This window comes from Monodelphis domestica, chromosome 4 (assembly GCF_027887165.1).
Source record: "Monodelphis domestica isolate mMonDom1 chromosome 4, mMonDom1.pri, whole genome shotgun sequence".
Classification (NCBI taxonomy): Eukaryota; Metazoa; Chordata; class Mammalia; order Didelphimorphia; family Didelphidae; genus Monodelphis; species Monodelphis domestica.
In genome coordinates this window covers 368,445,553-368,460,470 of record NC_077230.1, presented here as the reverse complement: position 1 = coordinate 368,460,470, position 14,918 = coordinate 368,445,553, and the positions used below count along the sequence as shown (strand labels likewise).

The following is a 14,918-nucleotide window of genomic DNA, read 5'->3' as shown; positions in this document are numbered from 1 at the left end:
ATCAGTAAGGTTAATGTGCCCAGGTCATCTAAGAATTGTCAGGCCTGTTTGGCATGTTGCATGTCTTAACAGCAGAGATCTGGAATTTGTCCAGATTTTAAAAAGCGACTGGGATTATCTGGGGTTGGGGAACATCTGCTGTGTGAGAATCCATTAGTAAAGACGCTGGGCAAAGGTGGGTGGTCATATGGGACAGACCCTGGTTTTGGAATAAAGAAGCCTGTGCTCGGATTAAACTCTCACCATCTGCCTCCTGCCAGCCAGGCTCCTCAGGAGAAGGGACAGAAGGCCTGGGAGAAGGCCCAGTTCTCCTACTTACTGTTTGTGTGGCCTTGGGCAAAGTAATTAACTTCCCTAGGCCTCAGTTTCCTCATTTATGAAAGGGGAAAGACTTGGGCTGGGTGGTCTCAGGTGCCTCTTCCCACTCTAAGCGTAACCCAGGAAGGGCTTGCTGATCCTTGAGTTGGGAACCAAACTTGGGGAAAAATTGGACAATTTTGTGATAAAATACCAGCCCAGGCCAGCCCTCCCGGGTGTTAGGGCCCCTGCCCTGTTCTCTTCCCACCTGTGGCCTTTGCCCCTTCCAGGCTGCAGGAGCCTGCCAACCTGGCTGTGGGAGAGGAGGCAGTGAGGGGCATTGCTGCCAACATCGAGGCTGCCATCTTTGACCTCATGCAGTGCACTGACTACCGCTACAAGACCAAATATCGAAGCCTGGTGTTCAACCTCAGAGATCCCAGGAACAAGGTAGGCTGGGGCGGGGGGAGCAGTAGGGTCCCAGTTGGCCACAGGGGGCTCTTCCCACTTGGGGGATGGGGAAATGGCCCAGGGTCCTCTGGAGGGGGAGGGAGGTCAAGTGTGACCTTTACCATCTGGATTGTTGTGATTCTTTGAGGCGATGGGGGGAGGGAGTCCTGTGCATAGAGGAAGGGGGTACAGGGGTACATAGGTATATTGTGGCCCTTGGTGCTTGTAGGACCTGTTCCTCCAGGTGATCCGTGGAGACATCACCCCGCAGGGCCTGGTTCGAATGAGTGCCACTGAGCTCGCTTCCCAGGAGCTGGCCGAGTGGCGCGACCGAGAGGTGAAGCATGTGAGTGGCTGGGCTGGCCCCACAGATGGAGCTGGGGAGAGGGAGAGGAGTGAGATGTGATGAAGACAGAGAGGAAACAGATGGGGGTGCTGAGGGCCCAGGAAGAGTCGTGCCCTCTCTCTGGGCCTCCATTGGGGTAGGAGCTGGGAGGAGCCCAAACGTGGCGGGGGGAGGGGGGAGCCCTGCAGTCACAAGGGCCCTAGAGGCCCTGGCGTCATTTGACTGAGCCCAAAATAAATTAGGCTGCAGGCAAAGGACCAGGGAGATGTGGGAGCAAGGCGAGAACATGGAGCCTCATCCTCACCACGCTCTGGCTCGGAGACTGCCAGCCCCACTGCACTGGGGAAGGGGCAGGAAGGGGAAAGAGACGGGGCAGCAGGGCAAAATTCTGGCTCCTCCCGATGCTGACTTGGGGAGGATCTGAAAGTGGTATCTAAATGGGGGGTGTTATTATTACTGGGTGACTCATGGGTTCCTTGAACCAGGGAGCAAAGCTCTCGTCCTCATCCTCAGAGGCTCCAAGGAGTTTGGGAGCCCAAGAGCCGCTGCTGGCGTAGATACACTGTATGGCTTCTACTTCGGACACTTGTCAGTAGGTCACTGACACTGTGAAGAACGTCATTCATGCATTCATTTGTGAACTCCTGAAAGGGACTCCCTTTGGCAACATCCCCAACAAATGGTCAGCCATTCAACCCTTTCTTGGACACCTCTGATGATGGGGAGCTCACTCCCTCACGAAACAATCCATTCCATTTTAAACAGTACTCCTTGTTTGGAAGCTGTTCCTCATATCCAACTGAAATCTGCTTCTCTGCAGCTTCCTCCCTTGCCTCCTTGAGTTCTGCCCTTCGGGGCCGAGCAGGCCGAGCCCAATCCCGTCTCCGCTGACAGCCCCTCAGACAGGGGCAGACTTGAAGCTGCCCGGTATCCCCTCTTCTCCTTCAGGCCTTCTTTCCTCTAACGTCTGATTCTTGCTTGGCACGCGGTCCCCCCCCCATCCCGCACCGAAGATCATCTTCCAGCCCCCCACCCACTCCCGCTTTGGATATACTGAATGGGAGCTTGGCTGCCCACACGTCACATTCCATATGTTTCAGCGGCATTCGTCATCTTCGTCCCCTCCCCAGAGCTGGCCCTATTCTTTCCTTCTCCTCCGCGGCTCCCCCAGCCAGGCGCCGAGCCTTGTCAGCTTTCCTGCCTCCGCTTTGCTCCCTTCCCCCCAGCTGAGTTTCCGTAGCTCGCTCAGCTTCACAGATTTGGGGTGGGAAGGCTTGTAGGAGCCACGGAGGCCAGCCGATGAAGGGACTTGGCCAGGGTCCAACGCGGCCTTTCTGACTGCAAGTCCAGCACTCTGTCCACTGCATCACCCGGCTGCTCTCGTCTCCCTGAATTCAGGCCATCCTTGACACCATCATCTGCCCCCTCCATCTTCTTCAGCAGTGTTCCACCTCCCAGTGGGAGAAAGCCAGCCCCCTTTGAGGATGCCCGTCACCTTTCCAGCCTTGGGCACCCCGTCCCAGAGGCCTTGGGCCAGCGCGTGCCTTTTGAAGATGGCCCACACGTACTCCCCCAAGGGTCCATGTTGGAATTCTTGGCCTTCAAGGCCCAGCCGGCTCCATCTCCTCCATGAAGCCTGCCCAGTGACGCGTCCCTCCTTCCACCTCTGAGCCTCTCTGATCTCCCCTCTGGGGTTGGCCATTTTTTTCCTTGTTCAGTCATTTTTGACTTCATGACCTCATTTGGGATCCTGGAGCCATTTGCATCCAAATGAGGATGTGGAGGCAAGCAGGGTGAAGTGACTTGTCCAGGGTCACCCAGCATCAGGCCAGATTTGCGCTCGGGAAGACGAGTCTCGACCTAGCACTTTATCCACTGTGCCGGACACTGTCTACCTTGTGTTGTGCTGCTGACTTGTGTGAGCAGCTGGAGAGGGCCATGTTGCAGCTGCCTGCATTGCCTCTCCAGAACTCAGCCCCCGTGGGTCAGGCTCCTACAGGAAGGACTGGAGCCCTGGAGAAAGGCCCTGGCAGCTGAGCCAAGCCCCCTCTCCAGCATGCCAGCTCTCTGTGGGCACAACCACCCCCGCCATCCCATCCCGAGGAGATGGCCTTTCTGGATTTCTGTGGCGGAAAAGCATCCTCCCCCCTCGGGGTCCACCTCTGGCCATCACGGGGCCCCCAGGCCTTGCCAGCGTGGCAGCAGCTCTGAGGGTACCAGGGTCGCCTGCGCCACCATGCCGCCACAGCAGCCCCCTCTGTAGCCCTTTGAGCCTTCATGGAGGAGGGATGCGAAAGGATTCTAGCCGAAGTGCCAGGAAGCAGAAGAGCTGGGATTCCCCCAAGCCCATCCGTCCTCGGCGCTGTGGCAAGCCCCTACCTGCTGTGCCTGGGGCGGGCGAGAGGCTACCGAGACAGAGGGGATGCGGTGGACGATGATGCTGGGAGGGATGAGGCATCCACTGCCGAGAGGCTGCAGGCCGACGTCCGCTAGGATGAATGGTGCCATAGGCAGGCAGAGCCAGGGAAGAGCAGGATGCGGCTGGAGAGGCCCAGGAATCTTCCTGGAGGCAGTGGGGCAGCGCTGGGCCCTGAAGGGGGGAGAGGGGGAACCCCGATGGTGCCACGGAGCCGAGAGCGAGCAGGCAAACATGAGGAGAGCGGAGGGGGCTCGTGGGCCTGTAGGGTGGCCCTTGGGGGCTAGGCCTAGGCAGCCAGAACATGTCAGGCCTGGGTCTTCTCTTATCGCACCAGGGCTTGGAGATCATCGAGAAGCAGCAGCGAGAGGCTCCAAGCTTTCGGGTCACCAAACTGACCCACAAAGGGGAGATTGAAATCCATACAGATGTGGACCAGACCCTAACCTTGGAGGACTTGACCGTGAGTGGGCATCACTGTCTGAGGTGGCCCCCCTAGGGCAGGGGTCCCCCAACTTTTTACACAGGGGGCCAGTTCACTGTCCCTCAGACCATTGGAGGGCCGGACTATAAAAACCTAACCCTAACCCTAACTGGGCAGCAGTATACACAGTGTGGAATCCCCTCCCCCAGATCTGTCCCTCAGACCATTGGAGGGCCGGACTATAAAAACCTAACCCTAACCCTAACTGGGCAGCAGTATACACAGTGTGGAATCCCCTCCCCCAGATCGCCGCTCACCATGTGCAGCCACATAATCCTTTGTGCGGCGCCTCGTGCTCATTCAGTTACTCTCAGAACAAGACGCCACACAAAGGATGATGTCACCGGAAGTAGTACTATGCGTGAGCAAGGCCGCACCTTGTGGCACCACCACATACAGCGCTCCTCTCACTGGCCACCAGAAGTGCAGTGGGGGGCGGATACATGGCCTCAGGGAGCTGCATGTGGCCCGCAGGCCATCGTTTAGGGACCCCTGCCCTAGGGGGTGCTCAGAGTGGGAGACAGAGGAGTGGGATGGTTCTCTGCCCCCTCGGCACTAGGCCAAAAAAGGCAGCCCTGGGAGTGACGCGCTCCCAGTTTAATGATGAAAAGCGGCAGGTTCCCAGTTCCTGGCACAATGCAGATGGACAGTGGGCAGTCCTGGGGTCTAGTATGGGCTTTGCTCCCTAGTTCCAAGGTAGTCTCGGGCAAGCCTCCAGGCCTCCGTTTCCTCCTCTGTCCTGTGAGAACATTGTACAAGAGGATAATGGACAGCCATTAGGGCCGGAGGAGATTGGGGGCTGTGGAGGGTGCTGAGCAGGAGGAGGAAATGAGAGACTCGGACACATCCTCACCCGGCCTCCCCGCAAAGCCTGTCTCTGCCTCTCCCTCCCCATCCTCCCTCCCACAGGAGCCAGCCTCCCATCTGGATCTGAGCCTGCGCCCCCAGGCCGGGGCCACTGAGTCGCAATCTGGACGGGACACCACAGAGCAGCACGAGAGCCATTTCCTGGACCCTGACTGCCGAGTCTGCATGGGTGGGAGCAGGGCCTGGTGGAGGGGATAGTTAAGTGCGGGCATGGCTGAGGCTGGGCAGGAAGGAGCTAAACGTTGAAGGGGATGAAGGGGGTGGGATGGGAGGAAGAGTGCGGGGAAAGGGGGAAGATCGGGGGTGAGGGAGGAGGGCTGGAGGGGAGACGGGCAGAGGAGAGAGATGGAAGGGCCTGGGGAAGCATGGGCCAAAAAGCATTCAGGGGTAGAAGATGGAGGAGGAAATGGAGGAAGAGAGGAGGGCTCGTGCCAGGGAGCCGTGAGTGTCCATGCCCTTGGCACGGGTGCCCATGGCCTGAGGCTACCCTTCCAACCCCTCCCCCCGGGGGAGCCCGTGGCCACAATCAGCACAGCGGAGGCAGGTGGGAACAGTCTGGCCTTCTCTCCTACCCAACCCCTCTGTCTGCAACTTGACAGGCTGGGAGGCCCCTCGAGGGGGCAGGGGCTTCCATGTCCCCAGGAGCATCCCACCCTCCAGAAGCAAAGTCACCAGCACCCCACAGAGACTCTCTGGCCCTGCCTCCTTGCCTCGAGTAGACGCCCCGCTGCCAGGGACCTCCAAAAGCAGAACCGGCCCTCGGACCCAGCCCCAGGACAGGTCTGGGGTCTGGGGTGGGGGTACATGGAGCAGAAGGGGCAGGGGAAGGCAGGGGGCAGGGGAGGTGAGCCAGCCCATCGGCAGGAGCACCCCGAGAGGCTCAGCTGACGGCAGCGGGCCTGGGGAGCTCCCCAGGGCCTCCAGGCAGGAGGCTCGGCTCGGCAGATTCTTCTCTGCTCTGCCCATGCCAGGCCCGAGCCGGCCTCCTGCCCGAGGCAGGCTCTGAAGTCCAAGGCCTTGCCAGGCCGGCCACTGTGGGAAGGTGCCCTGGAAATGTTCTCCATCAAGAGATTTGCTGCGAAAGCCCACGTGGTTTATGGCTCTGGTAGCCAGCTGATCCAGGTAGGCCCGTCTTCTCCCCTCCTTCCCTCCCCAGCGGTCCCCTTCTCACCCTTCTCCCCGCGTCCTCATCGCTGCTCACCCCTCCTCACTGACCCTGGTCTGCCCACCGGCCTCCCCCACTGCTCACCCACCCACTTACCCACCTGCCCCCGCAGGCTTTGCCCAAGGTGATCCACTCGGCAGGCTGTGTCCTCCCTGAGGTTGTCTGGGATTACTTGGACAGCATCTGGCCATCAGAAGCCAAGGTACTGCATGCGATGCCCAGGCTCCTCCAGGAGCCCACTCTGTCCCTGGTGCCGAGGCCAGCTGGGCCAGGGCTCCCCTCAGGCTTCCTTCCTTCCTTCCTCCCTCCCTTCCTTCCTCCCTCCCTCCCTTCCTTCCTTCCTTCCTTCCTTCCTTCCTTCCTTCCTTCCTTCCTTCCTTCCTTCCTTCCTTCCTTCCTTCCTTCCTTCCTTCCTTCCTTCCTTCCTTCCTTCCTTCCTTCCTTCCTTCCTTCCTTCCTTCCCTCCTCCCTCCCTCCCTCCCTCCCTCCCCAACCACCCTCCCTCCCTCCTCCTTCCTACCAACCACCCACAACCCACCACCCTCCATCCTCACCTTCCTCCCTCCATCCAACCATCCCCCTCCCTCCCATCCCTCCACCTCCAACCATCCCTTCCCTTCCACCCTCCCTCCCTCCCTCCACCCTCTCCCTCCCTCCCTCCCTTCCTTCCTTCCTTCCTTCCTTCCTTCCTTCCTTCCTTCCTTCCTTCCTCCCTCCCTCCCTTCCTCCCTCCCTCCCTCCCTCCCTCCCTCCTTCCTTCCCTTTCCTTCCTTCCTCCCTTCCCTCCCTCCTTCCTTCCCTTTCCTTCCTTCCTTCCTTCCTTCCTTCCTTCCTTCCTCCCTCCCTCCCTTCCTTCCTTCCTTCCTTCCTTCCTTCCTTCCTTCCTTCCTTCCTTCCTTCCTTCCTTCCTTCCTTCCTTCCTTCCTTCCTTCCTTCCTTCCTTCCTTCCTTCCTTCCTTCCTTCCTTCCTTCCTTCCTTCCTTCCTTCCTCCCTCCCTCCCTCCCTCCCTCCCTCCCTCCCTCCCTCCTTCCTTCCTTCCTTCCTCCCTCCCTCCCTCCTTCCTTCCCTTTCCTCCCTTCCTTCCTTCCTCCCTCCCTCCCTCCCTTCCCTCCCTCCTTCCTTCCCTTTCCTTCCTTCCTCCCTTCCCTTTCCTTCCTTCCTCCCTTCCTTCCTTCCTTCCTTCCTTCCTTCCTTCCTTCCTTCCTTCCTTCCTTCCTTCCTTCCTTCCTTCCTCCCTCCCTCCCTCCCTCCCTCCCTCCCTCCCTCCCTCCCTCCCTCCCTTCCTTCCTTCCTTCCTTCCTTCCTTCCTTCCTTCCTTCCTTCCTTCCTCCCTCCCTCCCTTCCTCCCTCCCTCCCTCCCTCCCTCCCTCCTTCCTTCCCTTTCCTTCCTTCCTCCCTTCCCTCCCTCCTTCCTTCCCTTTCCTTCCTTCCTTCCTTCCTTCCTTCCTTCCTTCCTTCCTTCCTTCCTTCCTTCCTTCCTTCCTTCCTTCCTTCCTTCCTTCCTTCCTTCCTTCCTTCCTTCCTTCCTTCCTCCCTCCCTTCCTTCCTTCCTTCCTTCCTTCCTTCCTTCCTTCCTTCCTTCCTTCCTTCCTTCCTCCCTTCCTTCCTTCCTTCCTTCCTTCCTTCCTTCCTTCCTTCCTTCCTTCCTTCCTTCCTTCCTTCCTTCCTTCCTTCATCCCTCCCTCCCTCCCTCCCTCCCTCCCTCCTTCCTTCCTTCCTTCCTTCCTTCCTTCCTTCCTTCCTTCCTTCCTTCCTTCCTTCCTTCCTTCCTTCCTTCCTTCCTTCCTTCCTTCCTTCCTTCCTTCCTTCCTTCCTTCCTTCCTTCCTTCCTTCCTTCCTTCCTTCCTTCCTTCCTTCCTTCCTTCCTCCTTCCTCATGACTCAGTCTGGGAACAGAGATGGCTTTGACACACAGGCAGTAGGGGGCAGTGCAAGGAGGGGATAGAGAGGTCTGCCCACCTCTTAGGGGAGGGAAAATGCATTTTTGCCCTGCAGGAGGATGGGGGCCGGTGATGGAGGAGGCTGTGTGGACGAAGGGGCGGGGCTGGAGCTTTTAAGAGAGGAAAGGCCTTGAGCAGGCAGGGATTTGGATGGGAGTCCAGCCCAGGCAGGGGAGCTGGCCCGAGCAAGGGCCCAGATGGGAGAGAGGGCAGGGTGGAGTGTGGGATAGAGAGGGAGAGCTCAGTGGCGTGATGTAAAGCTGGGAAAGTACGTGGGAGCCAGATTGTGTGATGGAGCTTATCCCTTTTTGGGTGGGCTCTCAACGAAGCTCGGACAGCAGCAGGCTCGGCGCTCTTCCTGAGGAGGGGGAGCCCTTCCCCGCCTTCCTCGGCTCCTCCCTGCTTCTCCCTCCCCCAGGAGATCAGCGTGGTGCGGCTGTGCCCGCGGGGCGCCCGCGATGCCCAGAACTACAACATGCTCTACTCCTACCTCAACAACAAGCAGCGCTACGGCATGGTGGCCAGTGAGCACCTGGACATGTTCCTGGTGCCCCTGCCTGCTTTCCAGCCTGTGCCCCCCAAGCTGCGCCCCCTGGGAGGCCCAGGTACGCGGGGCCTCGGGTCAGGGTGCTCGGCCAGGCAGGGAGAGCCGCGCAGCCGGGGGCAGCAGCCCTTCTGCCTTGGGCCGCGTCCTGCCCGTCTGAGCCCCCAGAGGAGCGGAGCTCGGAGCCAGGGGAGGGGGCGCCCGGAGGGCAGGTGGTCGGAGAGGCCACCGAAGGACCCATTCCCTACACTCCCTCCGGCGAGGGGAGATCCGTCCTAGAGAGCAACCCCCACCGCACCCCACGCCAGGCCCAGCTCTTCATTTTACAAAAGAGAAATCATCCAAAGTAGGATTCAAACCCAGGCCCAGGGTTTGGAACCAGGGCCAGCTCCGTTATGCCTGGTCTAGGCCTGGCGAGTAGAGACAGGAAAGGGAGGGGGGAGACCCAGAGATTGGATTTCACCCCCTTGTGCAGTCAGTCACGTCTAGTGAGCCCCTGCTGTGTGGTCTGTGGGGCCAGGGGAAGAGGAAGAAAGCTCGGGGCCAAGGCCGCCCCGTCTCAGCCTGTGGCCGGGTGCTTTGGGAAGGGAACTGGGGGTTCTAAGAGGGTCCTAGAGGGAGAGCATGCCAGGCAGAGGTGGCCACAGGGGGAGACGTTCTGGCTGTGCGTGGAGTGCTGGGGTGGCAGGCAGCGGGAGTCGAGAAAGGTAAGCTGGGACCAGATTGGGCAGTGGCTGGCGTGCTGGATCTGGAGAGTGACCCACGTAGGAATCTTACCTCGTGTTAGCTGTGTGACCCTGGGCAAGTCACCTAACCTCTGTGTGCCTCCGTTTCCTCATCTCCGGCCTCCTGAGGCCCCTGGAAGTCCCCGGAGCCCCTCCTAGGATGGGTCAGGCCTGCGTTCTGGGGCATGGTGTGCGGGGAGGATGGATGGGCAGGGGTGGGGGACCCCTTGTTGCCAGGGGCCTTTTTGCCTCTGGAATTCTGGGAACACTGGGGGGGGGCTCTGCGGGACTTTCCCAGGGGTCTCGGAGCTGGTGGGGGCCATGACAGAGGCTGGGCACTCAGCGGACAAGTTTTGAGGGGCGGCTTTGAGGCTTGGGGGGGCGCCCGTCGGCCATCATTTCGGGGTCTCCTCCTCCTCCCTCTTGCTGTCTCCCCAGGCCTGGAAGCCACTCACTGCAGCCTAGTGCTGGGACTGATCCTGCCCAAGGCACCGCCCGGCAGTTCCCGCCTCAACGGAACCAGCTCGCTGCAGGAGAAGAAGCGCAAGACGGTCACCTTCAAAGAGACGGTAGAGACCAAGTGCTACTCGCCAGGGTGCAGGAACGTCCCCGTGGCCAAGGCCGGGCCTTCCTGGGCGCCTCGGCCGGACCTGGATGGCCCCCCGCCGTGGGAAGAGGTTTCAGCTGACCTCCTGGAGGAGGTGGCCGGCCGCCTGGAGCAGGAGCCGCCCGACGCCGGGAGGGGCCCCTGCAGCTTCCCCTTCTGCTGCCAGCAGGACGGGGAGGGCCCCGGGCCGGACGGCTCCTGCCCCGCGGGCGGCCTGGGCCCCTCGGAGCCCCTGGCGGGCTGGGCTCAGCTCGGCGCCGGCGCCAGGGCCCAGGGGCAGCGGGCCCAGCCCTTCGGGGACGGCGTGGGCCCCGGGCTGCTGCCTCTGGCCCCTCCCCTGCACCCCGAGTGCGGGGGCCTGACCCCGGAGCTGGGGGCCCTGGGCCTGCTCCAGCTGGCCGGCTTGTTCCACTTCGGCAGCCCCCCGGCCGTGGCGCTGGCCCCGGCCCCCGGCCTGGTCCCCCACCCTCCGGCGGCCGACTGTTACCACCCCTACCCCGAGCACGGGAACGCGGCCTGTCCCCACGGGCCCGCGGGGGCGGCCTGCCCCCCGGCCCACGGCCCGCTGCTCCCGGCGGGGGAGGCCCTGTCCCTCATCCAGCACCTGGAGGCCTTGGTGAAGATGAACAGCCAGCTGCAGGCCTCCCTGCAGATGTCGGCCCCCGAGCCCGCCCTCCCCGGGGCCCCCGGAGCCCCAGGCCCGCTGGGCATGGAGCAGGCGGGCGGCGAGGCCGAGGGCCAGCCGTGCCCCCCCCCTCCCCTCTTCCTCGCTCCCTTCTGCGGATCCGAGCAGCCTCCTCCTGGCTATTGAAGGCTGCTGCGGAGCCCTCTTGCCCTCAGGCTGGGGGCCACCAGGCCTGCCGGGGCTGGGCCTTCCCCTATCCCACAGCAGGCTGGAGCCACCGGGCAGGCCTGGGTGCTGGGGCGGGCACCTGCCCCCAGCCTGCCCTTCCTGGCCCGCTTCTGTTTTTGTTCAGGGTTCAATAAAAAGTATCCGCAAGCCTTTCAGCGTCTCCTGTCTGTGGTGGGGGGCCCTGCCTGGGGAGAGCTCGGAGGGGAGCTACACAAGGGAGGCCCCCACTCCGCTGGGGCACTTCCTAGTTCTAAGGAGCGGCGGGGGAGAGGGGATGCCCTTGGGCTCTCCTCCCCCAGGGCCTGATGCACCACTGGGAGGTGGGGACCGAGGAGCCAGGGAGAGACCAAAGGGAGCCCTGTGGGGGCCGTGGATGGCAGCAGGGGGCACCCTCAGCCTGGGCATGGATGCCCCTTCCCTCCCCCTGGCCCAGCCACTGGCCCTGCACATGCCCACACCGGGCTCCAGAGGGATAGGAATCTGCACAGGTGGAGAGCAATACATGGCTCTGTCCCAAGGGATCTAAGACCAAAAGGAGGCAGCAAGTGCCAGACTTGGAGTCAGGTAGCTCGGAGTTCTAATGCTGCCTCAGTTTCCCCATCTATAAAAAGACCTCTGAGCTGCCCTGCCCTTCCAAAGCTGTGATCCCACAACCCAACATCTTGGGGGTCCCAGAGACTTCCATGCCTTTGCAGCCCGGGGAGGACTCCTCTGCTGGTGAGTCTATGTGTCTCTGAGGTCTGCCTGGAGTAGGAGGACTCTGTGTACCTGTGCCAGCAAGGCAGGTTAGGGCAGCCCCAGTTCCCACTCGCAATTGGAGAACCCTTGTCAAGTCAGCCTGCGCTTACTAAGCTCTGGATAGCAGTTGAGACCAGGAATACAAATACAGGTGAAAAATGAAGGCCCCATCTGGCCTCAGACACGTCCTAGCTGTGTGACTTTGGGCTGGTCACTTTGCCCCATTCCCCTAGCCTTTGTCCTCTCTTAGATTCATACTAAGACAAAGTAAGGGTTCAAAAACAAAATCCCTTCCCCGCACCAATATTCCACCAATTTTAGTGGCAGAGGAGAAGGTGAGAGAAGGGGAGAAGATGGGCCTGCCAGGCTTGGAGGGGAAGAAGTCAGAGACCAGAGAAAGATGAAGGATGCCCAGTGGAGAGACCCGAGTTCAGCTCCAGCCTGACACTTACGCCCCAGTGCCCAGCCCGGACCTGATGCTAAGGCAGAAGGAAAGGGATTTTTTTAAAAGTGGAGGGGCAGGGCAGGTGGTAGATGCCTTGGGGCATCTGCCTGCTCTGGATGCCAGAACCTGGAGGGCACCCGCCTAGAGGGTGAGGACTCCTCGCCCATACTGATGCCAAGGAGGGGAGGATCGTGTTGAAACTGGCCCCAGAGCCCGGAGTCCACTCTTCATCACTCGCTGACCTCTCCCTGGGTAGCCCCTCAGAGCCGGCCACAGCCCGGGCCTCCAGCTGGCACCCTCTTGTCGTGCAGGAGCGTGGCTGGTCAAGGAAGTGATAAGAGGGCAATTCCCTCCATCCTTCCCCGACAGGGGACAGGGCAGTGTTAACGATCTGGACAGAAACAGGAGCCCTGGAGATTGGTCTCAACTCTAACACTTCCTAGCTGGGTGAGCTTGGGTCTCTGTTTCCTCCTCTGCACAACAGAGATCATCATCATCATCATCCTAGCACTGCCTACTTCACAGCATGGCTGGGAGAAAAGCACTCTGCAAACCTTAAAAGACTCTACTAGGGTCATTAAATATTCCCTTCTAGAGTTGGAAGGTCCTGGGTTCAAATCTGAACTTCCTAGCTGTGGGACCCTGAACAAGTCACTTAACCCCATTGCCTAGCCGTTACTGCTCTTCTGCCTTGAAATCAATATACAGTATTGATTCTAAGAATGAAGGAAAGGGCTTTAAAAAAAGAATGAATAACTAAAACAGGTGAGGGTTTAAAAAAGGACCTACTATGTGCCAGGTATTGGGCTAGCAATGGAGACATCAGTACAAAGACTGAAAGCAACTCCAAGGAACTTCCCTTCCAGCCCCGCTCATGCATGGGATCATCCCTTGAGGTCTCATGGAGTCATTAGCTTCTGTTTGGCCAGCTCTAATTTCAAAGAAGTTATTTTCCTCATTAAGATCTTGTGCCTCTTTTTCCAAGCTATTACCTTTTTATATTTTTCTACTCTGGTTCTTAATTCTTTCCCCCGTCTACCCATTGTTGGGACCGAATAAGAGAATATGTGCAAAGCACTGTGCAAACCTTAAAGTGCTATAGAAATGCATTATTTATATAAGACCTGTTATAATAAATATAATAAATACAATTATAATATGTTTATAGAACAAATATAGTAATAATTATGACCACCCGTGAAATTCCACATCTGTTCCTCTCCTTGATCATTCCCAATCCTGGGTGGGCATCGCAGACCTCAGCTTCCTCAGTTGCCCCTGCCAGCCCCCTAGTCTGTTCGTTTGGGTTCTCTGCCCACCTCCATCCTGGCATTGTCTCCCCCCCCCTTAAACCTTTACCTTCTGTCTTAGTATCAATTCCAAGACAGAAGAGTGGCAAGGGGTAGGCAATCAGGGTTAAGTGACTTGCCCAGGGTCACCCCGCTAGCAGATTGGACTTGGCTCTCTCCCCACTGTGCTACCTAGCTACCCCTGCAGGGCTGCCTTTTTCCTTTTTCTTGTATCCCCAGCATTGCTCAGTACAGTCGCTGGCACATAGTAGGTACTTAATAAATATTTATTGGCAGACTGCTGCAGACCAGTGAAAGGAACGGAGGCTTGAGATCTCCAGGAATTAGCCCAGGACTCTGAGCCTGGCTTCTTCTTACTGCAGCTGCTTGGGCCCTGTAGCTCCCAGGGAAAATATTTGCTCAGCTCGTTAGCTTGAGGAGGATCTGGCTAATGAGGGCTAATTGCCTGTCACAGCAGGGCTGGTCTGTGGGAGGGGTGGGGTGGGGTAGGGTGGGGGTGATGCTGCTGCTGAGGGCTGTTGGGAAAAAGGGAAGAGACTTGGGCTTTGGACACTCGATGAGACCCTCCCCTCCAGGGCAGCCATCCCACCGTCTCTTGGGATCTTCCCAGAAGCCTGCTGCATGATTAAACCCATCTTCTCTGAATCTCCCAGGCGCAGGATCAGAGAGTGAAAGACAGAAGGGATCTTAGTCCATCAGCCAGTCACTAAATATTTATTAAGCTCCTACTACGTGCTGGGCAATGGGCTAAGCGATGCTGAGGATACAGGAAAGAGGCAAAGGACAGAGCCTGCGGGGGATACCACAGTGGATAGAGTCAGAACTGGAGTCAGGAGGTCCTGGATTCAAACCTGGCCTCAGACACTTCCCAGCTGTGTGACCCTGGGCAAGTCACTTGACCCCCATTGCCTAGCCCTTACCGTTCTTCTGCATTAGAATACTAAGATACTAAGACAGGCGGTAAAGGTTGAAAAAAAAAAGACACATCAAGGAGGCTTTGGCTAGAGAGGGTTAACTGTCACAGCAGGGCTGGTCTGTGGGAGCAGTGGGTTGTGTTGGGGTTCTGAGGTCTAGGGACCCAAAGGCTCCTATGGACAGTATGACTTGGAACAATCTAGAGGATCATTGAGTCTAATAGCCTTTTTTACAAACAAGCAAACTGAGGCCCAGAAATATGAAAGTAACTTGCCTAGGATCACATAGTGTCTGAAGCAGGATTTGAACTTGAGTCTTCCTGATTCTCAGCCCCAACCTTGGGCAGCCTTGTTGATTGGCAGTGCTGGGAGCGAGTGTTGAGGCAGAGCCAGGGTAGAGTCTAAGAAAAGATTCATTGTTGGAAATCTACTTTTCCTCTCCTTCTCTCCCTTTAACCCACTTTCCTATAGAACAAGACTTCTTAAGCTTTGTTGTGGCCCATAGCCATGTTCTGGTGAAGTTTCTCAGAAGTGTATTTTTAAATCTATAAAATGAAATACATAGCATTTTTCTTTATTCTTGCTTTCTGCCTTGGTAACAACCCTAAGGCAGAAGGGCAAGACCAAGTAAAGGTTAAGTGACTTGCCCAGGGTCACCAAGCTAGGAAGTGTTTGAGGTCATATTTGAACCCAGGTGCTCCTGACTGCAGGCCTGACTCTCTATGTATTGAGTCACCTAGCTGCCCCCTGAAATACCTAACATTCCTTCCTTCCTTCCTTCCTTCCTTCCTTCCTTCCTTCCTTCCTTCCTTCCTTC

The 14,918-nt window shown here is 58.6% G+C and overlaps 1 protein-coding gene across 12 annotated transcripts in view; it reads left to right on the top strand.

Annotated features, from left to right (window-relative positions):
- The window catches only part of SPOCD1 (SPOC domain containing 1), a 51,881-nt gene extending 41,035 nt beyond the window's left edge, over positions 1-10,846 (top strand). For all 12 annotated transcript variants that reach the window (XM_056795268.1, XM_056795261.1, XM_056795267.1 and 9 more), the window contains 9 exons: positions 588-747; positions 977-1,093; positions 3,847-3,972; positions 4,903-5,029; positions 5,460-5,640; positions 5,832-5,982; positions 6,138-6,227; positions 8,384-8,570; positions 9,673-10,846. In XM_056795268.1, coding sequence (XP_056651246.1) covers positions 588-747; positions 977-1,093; positions 3,847-3,972; positions 4,903-5,029; positions 5,460-5,640; positions 5,832-5,982; positions 6,138-6,227; positions 8,384-8,570; positions 9,673-10,652 — 2,119 coding nt within the window. In that variant the 3' untranslated portion in view covers positions 10,653-10,846. The remainder of the gene's footprint in view (positions 1-587; positions 748-976; positions 1,094-3,846; positions 3,973-4,902; positions 5,030-5,459; positions 5,641-5,831; positions 5,983-6,137; positions 6,228-8,383; positions 8,571-9,672) is intronic.
- Positions 10,847-14,918: the final 4,072 nt, after the last annotated feature.